Genomic DNA, 16,543 nt, shown 5'->3' with positions numbered 1-16,543 from the left:
CAGATTTAAAAATATTTTTCCTAAGAAATTATGGCCAGCAAGTCACAGGCACCACAAAAGAGAATGTTCCTCAAGGGGCACAGACTCAATGTCTATCATATCCAACACCTACTGAACCCAAGAGGATAAAATGGTGTCGTATCTGACACTCAAGTACTGTCCCACATACATCTTCCCATGGCATTTATAATCTGGACAGGTCTGTTTTGCTTATCAAAGAAAACTCCTGTGACAAAGAATGAGAACTGAATTTTTCTTGGGATCACTGATACGAATACAAAAACCTGTTCAACCCTCTCAAGAGAGGATAATTTTTCACAGCATTAGGCTATTAGCTATGCTTATAGAGGAAATTTACCAAACAGTAGTAAATTGTGAATGTGACAGGTTTTATTAAGGGTCCAGGGTATATAGTTACATATTCATCCAAAATTGAATAAAATTAGTTATTACTGATCTTTTTTTCACATTTTATATTGAGGATTTGAGGATAATGTTTAATATTTAATTAAATAGCTACATTTCAAATGTTTGTACAACCAAGCCTAAAAGTTCAATTTTTGTTGAAATTCTTGTACTATTCCTATATTGATGTAATCTGATAAAGATAAACCATCTGTTCCCACACCTGGAATAAGCCTTGTCCATAAACAATGGAAATTTTGGAGGACTGAGTGCTTCCTGGGGAAAGAGAATGATGAGTAATAACAAAGACTAAGACCAGCTGATTTCACAGCACTTTTTAGACAAATAATTTAAAGTGATAAATGGAAATTTTCTTCACCTATGATACTAATGCAAAACTTACGCCAAGTTCCATCCTGAAAAATTCTTTGAGAAAAACTAAAGGCATGTTTGTTTACTCATCCAGTATTTCCTCCTCTCCAAAAATCATAAAATGAGAATCTAATTAGGAAAAGTCAGGGAAGCAAAGGGTAGGTTGGGGACATAGGAATGGCAGACTTGAAGTTGCTCTCCCCAGGTAGAAGATGTTAATCTAGCACCATCTCACAGATATTCAAAGATGCCAATGGATTTCTTCTACTGCTTATGTACGTAAGGTAAAAGACAAGTTAGGTGAGATACGGAGAATAAAGGGAGCAGGGGTGACAGGGTAGTGGGAGTGGTAGTGTTATTGTACATAGGGTGCTACGGGGAAACAGGGACCTGAATTTTGGGAGCCATCACTGTGGAGTTGATATTAAACACATGACTGGGTGAGGGAATGACATCGGAGTGAGAGTAGAAAACAAAATCTGAAGACTGAGCTCCAGGACACTCCCTGTTTAGAGGTCAATATGTGTAAATTTATGTTTTATTATAATGCAGGTATGGTGAGGCCAACAGACCAGGAGATAACTGCCACTGAAGAGATAGTTCAAGTTGGGGAGAATTAACATCTTAATAATATTGAGTCTTTCAATCCATAAACATGGATAGACCCTCAACTTTTTTAAATCTGATTTTTAAAATGAAATGTTTGACATACAACTATTGCACACACTTTCTTAGATACCTAAATATTTCTCAGTGTTTTTTGTGCCAGTGCATAGAAATATAATTTTGTATGTTGCCCTTGTAGCCCGTGATCTTGCTAAATCCACTGATTAGTTCTAGTATGTTTTTCATAGACTCCTTGGGATTTTCTACAAATATAACTATGTCATCTGCAAAGAGAGGTGGCTTTATTTTCTCCTTCTAGTTTGTCTACCTTTTCTTTCTTTTTCTTTTCCGCCTTATTGCACTGGCTAGTATTGAAGAGAAGTGATAAGTTAAGGCAATGTATTAGCCTTGGTCCAAACCTTAGCGGAAAAGCATTTGGTCTTTCACTGTTAAGCATAATGCAAGCTATATATTTTACGTAAGGTTTTATCAGATTAAAGAAATTCCCTTATATTTCTAGTTTTCTGAGAATTTTTATCATGAATGCATGTTGAATTTTTTCAAATGCTTTTTCTGCATCTATGGAGTTTATCAGGTTTTTCTTTTTTAGACTGAATCTGATGAATTACATTGATTGGTTGAACCATCCTTGTATTTCTGGGATAAAAACCGTTTCATGATGTACTATCATTTTTATATATTGCCAGGTCCCATTTAGTAACATTTGTTAAGAAAGACCTTTGTGTTTACATTCATTTTCTCTTTCTGAACTTTGTTATAATAACACTGGACTCATAAAAGCTTTAGATTACTTACATACAGTCATGTCTCTTACAAGGCCAAATACAGTACTTTATACAACCTGTTAGTAAATGCCTATTAAGTAAGTCACTCAGCAGAGTATTTGTGACAAGTGGTTATCTTTTCCGAGACCCTCTATTTCCTGCACCTTTTCCTTACCTAAAAATTAAGAAGAGTAAATTCAATTACCTAGGAAATTCCCTCCAGATATAAATGGTTTTGAAGCCAAATTTATGGAATTTAAGAAGTGCCAGCCAAATGGTGACAGGTTCATGCTCAATAAAATCTTAAAGTCCTGATAAAATTAATCTGGCTTCTTTAAGTAGGTTTGGAGGCTTTGATTTAATTAACTGTCACATTTCCTATCCTTTTACAAAGCCCTTTCTGTAGACTACTTTCATAGAACAGTAGATTCCAACCTTGGTGTGCATTAGCCTCACCTTTAGAACTTTACAAAAACTACTGATACCTATATCTCACCTCTCCATCTCAATCCTAATTCAGTAGATTTCAGATTACACCTCTTTATTTTTTCAAGTATCGTGGTTGGAAACCACTGCCATAGAGATCATTTCCAAGTTTGCTTTTTGCCTTTAATTCACACTGCTGCCACCAAGTAGAGAGGCCTGTCTCTTTGGCAAATTATGTCACCTTTCCTGCTTGAGCTTCCTCACCTGTAAAATCGTAACAACAACAGTAACCCAAACTACTGTTTGTATACATCAAATGAGTCACATATAAAATGCTCAGAATAGTGTTCTCCATGTGGTAAGTATACCTAAGTATTAACTATTACTGCTATTTTTTTATTATTGTCACTGCCAGGGCATCTTAGGCCAAGTGACCAAGCCATTTGTTCCTCATCTTTTATTAACTGGGGACCCCTTAACATAGAAACAGGTAACAGATCCATATAGCCTCTGTATCTGCTTATTGAGCAAATGTGACAAAAATGTTACTGTCAATTCCAGTAAACTATTTTACTTGTTTTTGCATCATCTATATACAGTCAAGTCATTCTCTTTATTCAGTATAAAGATGATGCCTGGCTTCCCTATAAATTTACAGACGCCTGCAATCAATCTGAGCCTCGCTCCCTCTGGCCCAAGGTCTGAGTTCTGCTGGTTGTGACCCACTACTCCAACCACATCGAGCTGCCTTGTACTGTCTCAAGATGCCACCAATCTTCCTCACTTCATGCCCTACACACAGTCCCATCTACCTCAAGAGCCCTTCTGCTTCTCTGTCTCGGGCATGGGGTCATGATTAAGAAATTCATCTTCATCCTCTGGACTGAGCTTTCCCTAGAGTGGGTCAGTGAGGAACTGAAGGTGAGCCACACCATCCAGTTGAGTACACTGCTTGTTAACAGTAACAGCAATGAACAGGGATGGTTGTTTTAAATAGGCTAGAGTCAGTGAAGTCAGGTTGGGATGCAGTGAGAGGGAGCCGTTTCAGCAGAGGTCGGGGAACTGAACAGGATGTCTGTGGAAGCCACAGCCAGACCTCAGGAGCATCAGCAATGCCAGCAGGTATCCAGGAGGGCACACCCACCAGGCAGGACCACCAGGCACTGATCAAGCCGAGAGAGACAGAGCCAGCTTACATCAGCCCCAGGCTCTGTAGTAACAGCGCCCCCCAGTTTCACTTCAGGGGTCACCAGGGAACTGGCTGCCCACCCACCGGGCAAGATCAGTGGGGATGGGAAAGGGACCACCCTGACGGCAGAGCCTGGTCTGCGAGGGTCAGGGCCTACACCACTCACCATATACCCAGGGGCTGTCCTGCTGAGCAGCAAGGAGAGGGCGCAGGGAGACTGACATTTTTAACCAAAATATGCTATACAGCTAACTAAAGAAACTCTTAAAATTACTTTGAATAATTTTACTGGATTAAGCTAAAATTTGGGGGCTTCTCTTTTTCTTCCTTCTGGCTCTCTGGCAGGATGGAGGCCAACAAACAATAGAACACTTAGAGAAAAACAAAGACACTACATTTTTCTTTACAGGTCTGAGTATAGCGTGAGTGAAATTTTAGCAATCCTCTACAACTCTTTTAACTGTAGCATAATGTTAAGTGCCCTGTAATTGGTAGAACATGGTTTTATGTACCAGGTTCACAGACTCCAACTAGTCAGAGCACTCCCAGTCCCACCCCTGGCAAGCCGGGAGCTGCTGTAACATAGGCAGCAGAATTTTAAAACAGCCAAGCCTCCTCACAGCCTAAATTCTCAAACAAGTGTGTTAGAAACATGTCTTACTAGCCCTAAGGGAACTGTTAGGTTGCGTTTCCCTACCATCCCAATAAAATTCCCAACCACCCCAATAAAAAAAGAGTTAGGAAAAAAGTACATTCTGGATGACTTGATTCGGCTTTCAGTTTGAATAAGATACCATGACTGTTACTTTTTCCCCTGGGGATAGTACCCTTGACAACGGATTCACTCACTTCTCTCAAATGATCTACTCGGCTTGGATATAAAAGTCATTTTGTATAGAACAGGAATTTTGTTTCTTCAAAGTAGCCTAGAAACTTGCAATGGCTCCATTTCTCCTCTTGCTATAAACATTTTATTTTATATGGGAAAAAATCTGTTTCTTTTTTCTTTTTAAAAAATGTACTTTTAAAGAACAGGAATGTTTTTATACAGAGACATTAAGTAGTTTCCTCACATAATTTTAAAGAGATTTAGAGAGAAGACAGCAAATTAGAGAGACCTAATGTAGAGCTGAATTGACAGACCTTAATAGCCTTCAAATATCAAAAAGTTATTAAAAGAACCACAGGACTGGGTGTTCAGCTCGTGAATGGACCATGTAAGTTAATGACTCAAGATGACTTTAGACGGCATTTCAGTAAAATGGGTAAAAATGAATGGATAACACAGTAGAATGGATAATGTAGGACCAAGAATGACATAAAAGAATGGATTTTTTTTTTGATGCAAACAGCAAAAGAAGTAAGTTACTAAAAGTTAAAGCTGACATAGACTGCAGATATCATGGAAGTTTTGTGTTCAAAGTAGGACTTGGGCTCCCCCTTGAGGGGTGGGTAGAACTTGACCAGACAAGCAAAAAGCAGAATGTCACGAGGACATGAGGGGATAAACAGATGTGGGATGGGGGCTAGAATGAATGGAGATCGCCAGGTTAGAGCCAAAGTTACAATGGGACTGAATGCACTGAACTGTAGGAAGGGCTATGACCACACAGCTGGAAGAGGACAATGTCCCTGGGCATCTTGTCTCTGATCATAGTTCATTCAAAGTCCGGATACCTAAACTTTGGCTTTCTAAGACTGGCCCAAAACATTTTACCACAGCTTAAACGTTGGTTGATAACTCTAAGTATAGAAAACATACATATGTTCTCTTGCTCCAGAAGAGACTTGCAGTGGTTCGGGAATTTTATCTTTTTATAGTCAGTACTTACACTATGGGAGCAGACAGGCCTACAGCTTCCCGATGCCAGGTTTCCCAGAGAAACTGCCACTCCCAAACGTACATGTTCACACCAAAGGAAAAAGGACATACTGCTAAGGCATGGTACAGTGACCATCAACTCCAGAGGCATGACGCTGTGCTCAGTGACCGGTGTGACAAAAGACTGCAAGCAATCTGGAATTAATATTAGGAACCAAAGTTTTAAAATATTTTCATTTTGAGAACCTAGCATTGACTCAGGGTTTCCCTATAACAAGGTCATCTCACTCCCTGGCATTTCAATCTGCTTCTTTCAGTGAGGGGAAAAGGAGTGGGGCTAAACCCATGGGGACTGCTTGTGAGTTTATCTCAGATGCCCTTCTGCCCCCATAGATCTGGGTATGCCCCGCCGGGACTGCGCACACTTCCATCTTGCATCCAGGATGGGAAATGGTTAAGAGCTGCCAGAGAATGACAGTCCCAGAGTCAAAGTAAGTCACAGCCACCACTAGCTTAAGAAGCATTCCACTCCTTAGAAAGCGTGTTACAATTTAGTGAAATGCTCCTTGACTTTTCCTGGGAAACTTCTGACCTATATTAAGAGTACATTACACTAAGAACATTTTCCATAGTTAAACAATCGAGTGATTCATTATATCTGAATTTTGCTTTACCACTGCAAGGTCCTCTATAAACAGCAGTGGTTCCAGCGGCACTGAATTCATAATCATTTCAGAGTCAGTCTAACATTTTTATAGCTTCTGATTGTAACGTCTCAGAAAGGGAAGCTAGAATGACCCTCATAATTTCTGGGCACAAACTCCAGCAGGTGTTAAAAGCATAGGCGTTAGAGCCAGACAGACAAGGATTCAAACCTTAACATTCCACACATCACTTGTGTGACCTTGGACAGGTTAGTTGACTTCTGTGCCTCACTTTCCTCACTTTAAAATAGTAATAACTGCCTTATAAAATTCATCTGAAGATGAAATAACAAACATAAGGCATTTAGAATAGCTCCTGCATAAAATGCATTCTCTATAATCAACCTATTAATGTCTCATTAATATTCTGACACTTACATCTTTTCTAAAAGCCTGATTTAACTGTTCAGTATTAATTGTCCTTTTTAAAACAAGAGTAACTCATCTTTGTTATGGTTGTAGGTGTTTCTCCCTGACCTATTTTCTTACCCATGAGATGAGGGTAACACCACTTGCCCTGCTAATCTCACAGAACTGCAAGAGTCATCAGCATGGCAACGGATTCTAAAAATTGAGTATGTAAAAGTTATTAACTGAATTTTTTAATCTGCAGTTCATTACACTGAAATAAGCTTGCCACTGATGATGTAGATAAACACAGGCATGTCAGAATCACCATATCATGACTTGAGTCCTGTTCCCAAACTTCCTCTAACAGATTAATTTTAATTCATTTTAATCATATAGTGATTCAGCATCTTCATGTGATAATGATTCACATGTTTTAATTTGTCAAATGTTGCTTCTAGATTATTTTCAGAAATGTCTGTTGAGCTCTTTCTTAGGAAAGTCACGACTTGGATAGAGGATAAGATGTCAGTTATTATTTTATTCCAACTTAAGCTAAATCATGTTTATTCCTAATTTAGATCATGTACTCATATAGTGATGACTAAATTAGAAGCAGCATGGTGTAGCTGGCGGGGCATGGACTTCGGGGATGTGAATACCAGTTCAGCCATGTATTCGCTGGATTGAATTTTTAGCCTTACCTTTCTGAACTTGCATCTGAGAAATGGGAACAGAACAATTACTTCTTATAGGAGATGACATTAAAGAGCAGAGCACTGTCCCCAGCCAAGGGGAACGTTCTCTAGGTGAGAATAATGTGACAATAGAACAAAACAGCATGTACTTACAGTTCACAGATGCCAGCTCTACTGGGAATGAGAGGCACAAGCTGCAGTAACAGTTTGACACCATTTTGCCATTCCTCTTCTCTTTCAAATTCACAGTACAAGTAGCTACACTCATCAGATGAAAACTGGTAGAAAACATAGGTATCTTGAAAGTGTAAGTGCTGGTCCACTGTTGAAAACAATAAAGGTGTGGATTAGTTTTTTAAGGTATATCATTTAGAGAGTCATAAGCCAAATAATAAATTGAAAGGCCTCCTAATTATTAGGGAGAAGCCAGGGGTAGAACTATAATTAAGTTCATTCACATTCACAATCCCACTGAGTTAAAAAAAGACTTAATGACCAACCTATTCTTTTTACTTGAAGCTCTGGCCAGAACACTCACATGCATTTTATAACTTTTCTGCTGCAGGGACAGGTGAAATCAACAGCAATTCAAAGAGACTAAAAGAAAAAAATTTTTAGCATCCCAAAGCAATGCATTTATTTTTCGTGGTACACAAATATAACATTATGGCAAGTTTTAGATTAGTGGTTCTCAACCAGGGACAACTGTTCCCCCAGGGGGTCATCTGGCAATCTCTGGTGACATTGTGGGTTGTCACAACCAGGGGGTGCTACTGGCATTGGGTGGGTAGAAGAAAGGGAGGCTGCTAAACATCCTGTCATGTCCAAGACAGCTCTACATAATTGAGAATTATCTAACACAAAATGTCAACACTCCCAAGGTGGGGAAGCCCTATTTTAAAAAGAAATCAAGAACTGGAGACATTTCCAAAAAAACATTAACACAAAATGTTTTGCTGACCAGAAACCTGAACCTCCCAAGCAAGCTGCTAATTATATTCCTCAAAGGCAGTGAACTGACTTTCTGAACAAGAGCATCAGGTGCTAGGTGTTACTAACGTTACACCCGCATCCCCCCTCACACCACTCTTTCACAGTGGGACGTGGGGTGTGCCTTTCTGAACCTTATTATGTTCTCTGACCCTCAATACTTATTACCTATAGACATAAAGGGCTCCCAGTGACCAACCAACACCTGCATGACAAAGCTAAGTAAGGAATCCAAGTTGCTTGATTTGTAATTCTTCCACTCCCTGGGCTTAACTAAGAAAAGAGACATCCACCATCTATTTTAGTTTCCCGTTAACATCCATTTTCTTTTTCCTTTTTTTTTTTTTAACATTTTTTATTGATTTATAATCATTTTACAATGTTGTGTCAAATTCCAACATCCATTTTCTGTTCTGTTTAAACAGCTAATTTTCATCGGTCGTATTTCTGACTGTTGATGATTACTTAGTTAATTAAAGTGGCATACACATTCTACTCATAAAATCAGTTTCTGATGATTATTCTAAGTACAGCAAGACAAATCACACGTTTAGAGCAACGAAGGATGTCACTGATTTTTAAAAAAAAAATTGTGAGCAGAATTTTGAGTAGAGAAGGTAGGGGTAGGGGAAAGCCTCTTATAGGTAGTTTATGAATCAGCAGGTACCTAACGATTTTTATAAAGGGTGTGAGAAGTAATGAAAGATGACTTATCATTTTTATTTATAAGATAATGCAAATTTTTACCTGCAAAAACAGTTTCCATCTAGATTATAATATCATGTAGAAAATCAAACACATTTTGGTCAATAGCCTAATAACAACGATTCTGTGCCTTCAAAACATGTAATACTAACCTGATGACATGATTCCCATGTCCAGTAGGAGCTGCCAAACCCCTATGGCCATAGATCTGCACTGGACAAAAGGACAGTGTTCCAGAAGCCAGTCTACCAATTCTGATCCAACACAGCTTCTCCTGGACAAAATCAAAGCCATTCACAGTAAGACACTGTTGCCAATCATTAGCCAAAAAAATGGTATTTAATACCATCCCTTTCGTGTGCTTGCCTTTTTAAATGGACAACTCAAATGACATATAGTTCGTATTCATCTTTCAAATTTCAGCTCAAATATCACTTCCTTGCAGAAGTTTAGAATCGTATCTTCTTATACTTTTTCTTCAAATCACCTAACATTTATTAATTACACATCTTTGCAAATGAATATTATCCACTTCCCTCCCTTGAGAATAATTCAGGAGAACAGGGACTAATGTATATATAGCTCATGATTAAACCCCCAAAATTTGAACAGTCCAGGTACACAGTAAGTTCTCTAAATAACTATATTTGAATAAATAAAGGAATAAATGTAGCAGTCCTTTAGAGATAATGCTTCTGCCTTGGCAAGACAAGAACCTCAAGCTGGTGGTGATAAACTCTGGTTCAACCATTTACACATTTTTATCTAGTCTCTTCGAGAACAAAATAGCTCCAAGGTTAAAAAAAATTGGGACCATGGTGAGTGGTAAAGAGTAACAAAACTCTGTATCACTTTTTTTTTTTGTATAGGGTTTTGTTTGCGACTCTTCAACCAGAGATTGAACCCTAATATTTGTCTCAAAGAACAATAAATTTGACTGCTAATCTTTTTAACATAGTCTAAGCAATTCAGACAAGCAGCCTAGATCATAAACCCATAAACCTAGATTGTCTGATGGATTCTGCTAAACATATACAAAAAACAATCAAACAAACTTTATGCATCCATCTTAAAACACACAAGTGTATTCAAAGAATGCCCCAATCTGGGCATTACCAGTAGTATTTTCACATCTACTTCTCCATCTTTATCAGCCTCAGATGAAACACCAAATGAAGAAAACTTTCTGAAATAAGATTTTTCATTTGCAGATATTTCATTGAAACCCACTCTCTCCTACGAAAAAAAGTCACCAAAATGTTTTTCTAAAAAGACGTATCATGGAAATGGCTATCTTTTTTCCTATATTTGTTATTTAAGGACTCAAAGATGCCAACATTTACTTGTATTCCTAAAACAGAAAAGTATTCCCTATCTTTTGCAATTGGCATAGTCATAAATACCTAGAAATCACACAGCACCAACAGTATGAAGAAATGCCATGACATGCTACGTTTTCTCAGGTGATGTAAAAATAAGGTAGTAAACATTGCTGCTGAGGTATCTGAACAAATATTCTAGCTTTTGATAAAGCATCACTTCTTTGGGTAAAGATGTGAAAGATACTCTGAGGCCACTCAGGCAATTTCAGATGTACTCAGTTGCATAATAGCATGAAGACATTAGAAAGATTAACAATCAAATAAATGCATGTTTTTTGAAACAAAACAGATTGCAGCTAAACAGGCAATTAGACCAAACCGTCAATATGAACTTCTAATTCTATAGAACAGCTTTCATGTTTAAAGGCTTAAAGTGTTAATTCCTCAACACGTCTGTCAATAAGTCAGCATCTTTGGGCTTGTAAAGCACTTTTATCATCTTAATCCTTATTCTGAGAACAATACATTCAGCTCCTCAGCCTGCTCTGTGTCTGACACCACCTGGAATATGGCAGAATGCAGTAAAACACTTACTCAAACTAAACCGTCAAGTTGCAAACAGTGACTAGACAGATGCGTTGGCTTGTTTGTTCACAGGTGATGGAGAAGTTTCTCAGACCAGGGCTTCTCAACTTTGTGTTTAGTAGGAGTCGCCTGGGGCATCTTGCTAACGTGCCTATTATGACGCAGTACGGCTGGGTGCCACCTAGGAGCCCTCATTTCTAACTGGCTCCGAGGCTGATGCACCAAGTCCCAGTCCCCCAGCCCTACCTTCTCCCTGGGGAGTTCTCACCCTGTTTCGGGGGGCGGGGCTGAGTCAATAGGCTTCAACACAGGAGCACCATGACTGCTTTCGCGAGTCATCATTAGTTAATAACTGGGCTCCTGCTCTCAGAGCAAGCTACTGTTTCAGTTGCAAATTATCTCTTTCTACCCTACCTCCAATTTATCAAGTTATGTTTCGAATCGCTTTCAACAGTCCATCTGCACCAGGCAAAACATCAGCAGGGTGAGGTAAGCCCTGCCACTAATGTCACCAAAGCAAACAAAATGAGGTGAGCTGCCGCTGCAGTTAACTCACACTCCTTGACTTGCTGACCTGGGCAGCAACAATCCTTTTAAAATACCTAAACCTACAGGGCCGAGGGGAAGGCGGCGGGGAAGACGACTGGAAGGGAGGAATGTGAACACCCACAGCAGCTCTTACTCCCCGCGTATTTTCAGTCTTGTATCGAGTCCAGAAACTGTTCCAAGTACATGTAGATCTGACGACCGCTGCAATACCCGACAGGAACACTGTGATATGGAGGTGACTGGCTACAAGGCCAATGTGACTGCCATAAGAAAACATTAATTTTACTAATCTCTGGAGTTGAAGATTTGGTTTCTCTTGGCCTCCCTCTGTCTCCGGTTACATTTTTAGCAATTAATTCAGAGTAGTGCAGACAGAACCCTCATTTCCAATGTAAATGGAATGGTGGTATTCAGAGACTTATTTGAAGGCTCAGAAACTAGGGTGACTTTTCCTATAGTGCAGAATGAAGGGACAACATTTCAGTTTTGAAAGTAATTGTCATGTGGTACATAGGGAACACTTTGCCTCAATTTACTATCAGACAAATGAAAACGACCCAGCCTAAGCAGTCATATTAGTACCCTGTCTTTAAACCCAGAGCACTAATCGGACCTTAGATTATAGAAGAAAGGAGGTTCTAGCCTGACCCATCAGGAATCTGCAATAGCACAACCCACGCTCTCTGCACGTTCTACTCCTGCAAACCCTAAGTTTTTTTTTTTACTTGGGTGGATGGTGCTTTCCCACGAACCTGACTAATGCACACACATCTCCCGATTCTTTTTTCAATCTATACCCATGGAGGCCACAAAGAAACAAGAGTGAGAACAAGGACAGATCCTACACGTAGCCTTATGTGGTAGCTAAAATAAATCCTATGAGCCTGCTCACAACTAGACCCAAAGACTTATACAGACATACCTCGTTTTACCGCACCTTGCTTTATTGTGCTTTACAGATACCGTATTTTTCACAAATTGAAGGTTTGTGGCAACACTGTGTCTAGCAAGTCTGTCAGTGCCATTCTTCCAACAGCATTTGCTCACTTTGTGTCTCTGTGTCACATTTTGTTAATTTTCACAATATTTCAAATGCTTTGCCAACAAGATTATGACTTGCTGAAGGCTCAAGTGATGCTTAGCATTTTTTAGCAATAAAGTATTTTTTAAATTAAGCTATGTATATTGTTTTTAGACATAATATTATATCACACTTAATAGACTACAGTGTAAACATAACTTTTATATGCTCTGGGAAGCCAAAAAATCCATGTGATGTGCTTGAATGCGGCAGTCTGGAACCAAACCCACAATATCTCTGAGATATGCCTGTACGTGCAGCTTTAGGTTTTTTAAAAAAGGGGGAAGAAATCAGACTTGCATAAAGTTGATACCATCAAATATTAAAAAAAAAAAAAAAAAAGGCTTCATGTGAAGTAATCCAGCTGTCAGCACAGCCCCTCCACCAGCCTGTTGTGTCTGTTTGGCCTGGCTCTAAACTAGTGGTTCTCAGACCTTGGGCTATGAATTCCTTATGGAGGAAGAAGGTTGGGGGTGATCTTGGAGCTTTTTCGAGAGGTTCATGATTCCATATACACAAAAGCATTGTTCGTCAACTGAAGAAATCATGTCTAACCTATATGAAATATCAAAACCCTATATAAATACTAATGCAATAAATTAAATATGGGATATAAAAGTGTTAATTTCATTGTAGTTCTCCCATCTCCACCACAAAGTTGCTCAATGGTGTCTAAGAGTACAGATTCTGCCAAGTTTTTAATTAGAAACAAGTTGGCGGCGTGGGATAGTTACTGATGGGGAAGGGACATGAAAAAATTATCTAGGGTGTGAAAATCCTCTAGATCGTGATGTGGATAGTTACATAGGTGCGGGCAGTAATGGAAAATTCATCAAGCTGTACCCTTAAGATTTGTGCACTTTACTGTATGTCAACTGTGCCTCAATAAAAAGGGGGTATTCTTACACAAATAGGTTGGGAACCACTATCCCCAAAATCCAGGCCATGATGTAATTTTCCCCATCTGTGGCAAACGGAAAAAGAGAAAATATTATCATGAGTTTGTGACAAAGCTAAATTTAGTTAACCTAAAGAAACGTCTTCATCTGAGAATCTTCCCTGTTTTTTGGTGTCGTTTATTCTGAGTACTCTTCCTAGTCTTTACAGTATTGTAATTTCGTTTCTGTAAGAAAAAATAATGGTAAGAAATAATAGTGGTTCTTTCTCTTTTCATTTTTGTAGTTTCATTTTGGTATTGTCAGGTGTGGTTTAATACCTTTACTTGGCAAAAAGCTGGTGATTCACTTGTTTTTTCTTTCAATGGCTCCATGCACTGAAAACATGTGTTCCAAATTTTCTAAGTGGCCATTCTGTTGGTCCAGCTGTACTTTAAAACTGACCATATACCTATCCATTTACTCTCATGCCTCTGCCCTTACTCACTAGCCAAGACAGAGAAGTGCCATCCCAATGCCAACCCGCCCCTCCCCCTATTTGCAGAACCCAAGGGGGCAGCTCATTCTCACCTGGAGAATGAGATTAGAAGCTCTCTTCCCATGGGCCTCCAAAGGGTCCTCACAGAGCCCTGACAAGGTCCCTGAAGACGGGACCTATATTTAGTGAAGTCCCAGTGCAGCACACACTCAGTAAAAACATGATAAAACATCTCGTCTCAGAGGAAGCAGAGCAGAGACCGTCAGGAGCCCCTCCATACATGCAGCCGAGGATTCCACACCCAATCTTCAGACTCGGAGTCAGACTGCCAAACACTTGGCGAAGTTTAATGAAGAGAAGTCACCACCAGTATCCCAAATGGACACTTCAAACAGACAAGCCCTCCTCCTATTGAGAGAGCCTCTCTCTCTGTGATCAAGGTTATGACTTTAACACGTTTTTGGTTTTTTTCTCTAGAAGAATTTTCGACAAGGTGTGAGGAAACTGTGTTACCTGTAAAACCCCTTGAGGTTCACTCTGTCCTTTATCAGGTCAGCTGCCTGAACAATAATAATATTCCTCAATGCTCTTCCTGCACAGGAACAATTCTCTCCATAAATCTAAATGGAAAAGATAAAGATTCACTGTGAATTCAGAACAATAACGTGACAATTTGTGAGCTGCCAATGCATACCATATAGAAAAAATTACGGCCAAGTCCCCAAGCTTACAACACTTATATCTCAGCCTACATAGCTACAGACCTAAAACTACCTATTTATTTTTGCTATCAGACCATTCATGCTATTACGCTATAATCACAATTTTCCAAATGCTAAACTGCTTTAACTATAAATAATCTGCTTTTACACAAATTTTCAGGGTAAAATATCTCTCTTTTAAAATACAATGTTTCCATCAAAACAGCAAATTGAGGAATATTTATATATTAACTCTGCCATATTGATAATGCACTCATGTGAAGGTATTAGAAGGTAGGAAAGTGCTTTTTTCCTATCCAGTGAGCATCTCACACCATGATACAATTTGATAGCAGGCTGCTGTCTGCTTTGCTTTTAAGCTTCTCTCAATTGCATAGTTCAGTTAATTCCAAGCATCCTGGTTTCATCTACTTCAGATTCCATCTAGCAGATAAAAATTTCATTTAGCTTCTTTTTTTAATCTTTCAATTTGCCCATATGCATCTCTGATTCTGGGAGGATGAAGGAGGATAGTCCTCAGATCTGGAGAGGTCTATGTCCTACTTTATATACTACCTCTTTTCTCTATAACTGGTGCCTTCCTCCACAGGGCAACTTTGCTTCACAAAGGAAGCTAAGTGAAAATAAACTGTCCTCCTAAGTAAAGGCACATGAAAATGAATATGTATTGGGTGGTACGTGCTTGCATCTGTTTACTTGTTTCTTGCTTAACTCTTTTTGCACCCACAAAATTTTGTACCGACAAAATATTTTCTATCTTCTCCCAAAGCCCCCTTAAGTTTCCTGTTATCACCTCCTAAGCACAGCCTGGTAAGAAAGGGAGAAGGGCAGGACATGATTTATTTTGAACATGTTAAAACTATTTTTTGTTTAAAAAAACTTGAACAAGTCAGATAACAGAAAATATGACTATAAAAGAGGAATGAGTCACTGACACTTGACTAGTCCCGACACGGTACCGATGTTTATTCACTCAGTCATTCAAAACACATTGAATGAGCAGCTGTCAGGCCGCGTTCTAGATACTGGGGATGCAGTAGTGAACAAGGCCAAAAAGGACCTGCCCTCAACAAAGCTTGGAGTCTTGTTATTCTAAAAAAACACAACTCTTATCAGCTGATTTTTTAACATAACACAATGAAGGTATGCCCATCTTTTATCAGCGGGCATACAGGATGTTTTACTATTAGACAACTATAAATATAAATAATCCCCTTTTACACAAAGTTTTCAGTGTAAAATATTCACTATTTTTAAAACACAGCATTTCTATCACACAGAAAATTGAAAATATTTATACTATATTGAACACTGCCACTTGGATAATGCATTCATAGAAGGGACTTGGATAATGGGAAAATCTGTTTTTTCCTACCCAGTGAGTTTCTTGCTCCATCACACAATTATCAGAGCAGCTCAGACACCTTCAGCTGTGTCATCCCAGGTGAAGGAGACAGTGTGATGGGGAGCAAAGGGAGTACCTACAGCTAGAGAACTCTACACCAGGATGTGTGAATCATTGTTTCAGAAAATGCTGTAAGAGACAAAAGAATCTTACCTGGGAAGGAGTATGTTCAAGGTATGGATTGGAAATTCTTCTCGATAGAGTCTATTTGAAAAGAAAGAAAAGGGGGAAAATTAGAACCAAATGGAAATCTCTGTGCAATCAGGACACAATATATGCAACTGCGACAGGCCCAGCAGTTGTCCAAGCCAAAAACGTGCTGAAATCTCAAGTCATGGGCCTTGGAGGATTAACATCCTTATTCTCAGTCAATGCAAGTGGTCAACATACATTCCAGTGAGATAGGACGTTCCATGCGAACGGCTCCCAGTCTAGAGAGTACAGCTTTAAAAAGT

General features: G+C 39.1%; 1 protein-coding gene across 4 annotated transcripts in view; it reads right to left on the bottom strand.

Annotated features, from left to right (window-relative positions):
- Positions 1–16,543, bottom strand: part of RAPGEF5 (Rap guanine nucleotide exchange factor 5) — a 241,542-nt gene that overhangs the window by 166,326 nt on the left and 58,673 nt on the right. For all 4 annotated transcript variants that reach the window (XM_031455033.2, XM_064487511.1, XM_064487513.1 and 1 more), the window contains exons 2-5: positions 16,242–16,292; positions 14,475–14,581; positions 9,203–9,324; positions 7,509–7,677 (exon numbers count right to left, since the gene is read on the bottom strand). In XM_031455033.2, coding sequence (XP_031310893.1) covers positions 7,509–7,677; positions 9,203–9,324; positions 14,475–14,581; positions 16,242–16,292 — 449 coding nt within the window. The remainder of the gene's footprint in view (positions 1–7,508; positions 7,678–9,202; positions 9,325–14,474; positions 14,582–16,241; positions 16,293–16,543) is intronic.

The sequence above is a fragment of the Camelus dromedarius genome, chromosome 7 (genome assembly GCF_036321535.1).
Source record: "Camelus dromedarius isolate mCamDro1 chromosome 7, mCamDro1.pat, whole genome shotgun sequence".
NCBI classification, from domain to species: Eukaryota; Metazoa; Chordata; class Mammalia; order Artiodactyla; family Camelidae; genus Camelus; species Camelus dromedarius.
The sequence above is the reverse complement of the archived record's forward strand: the minus strand, read 5'-3'. Positions and strand labels throughout refer to the sequence as shown.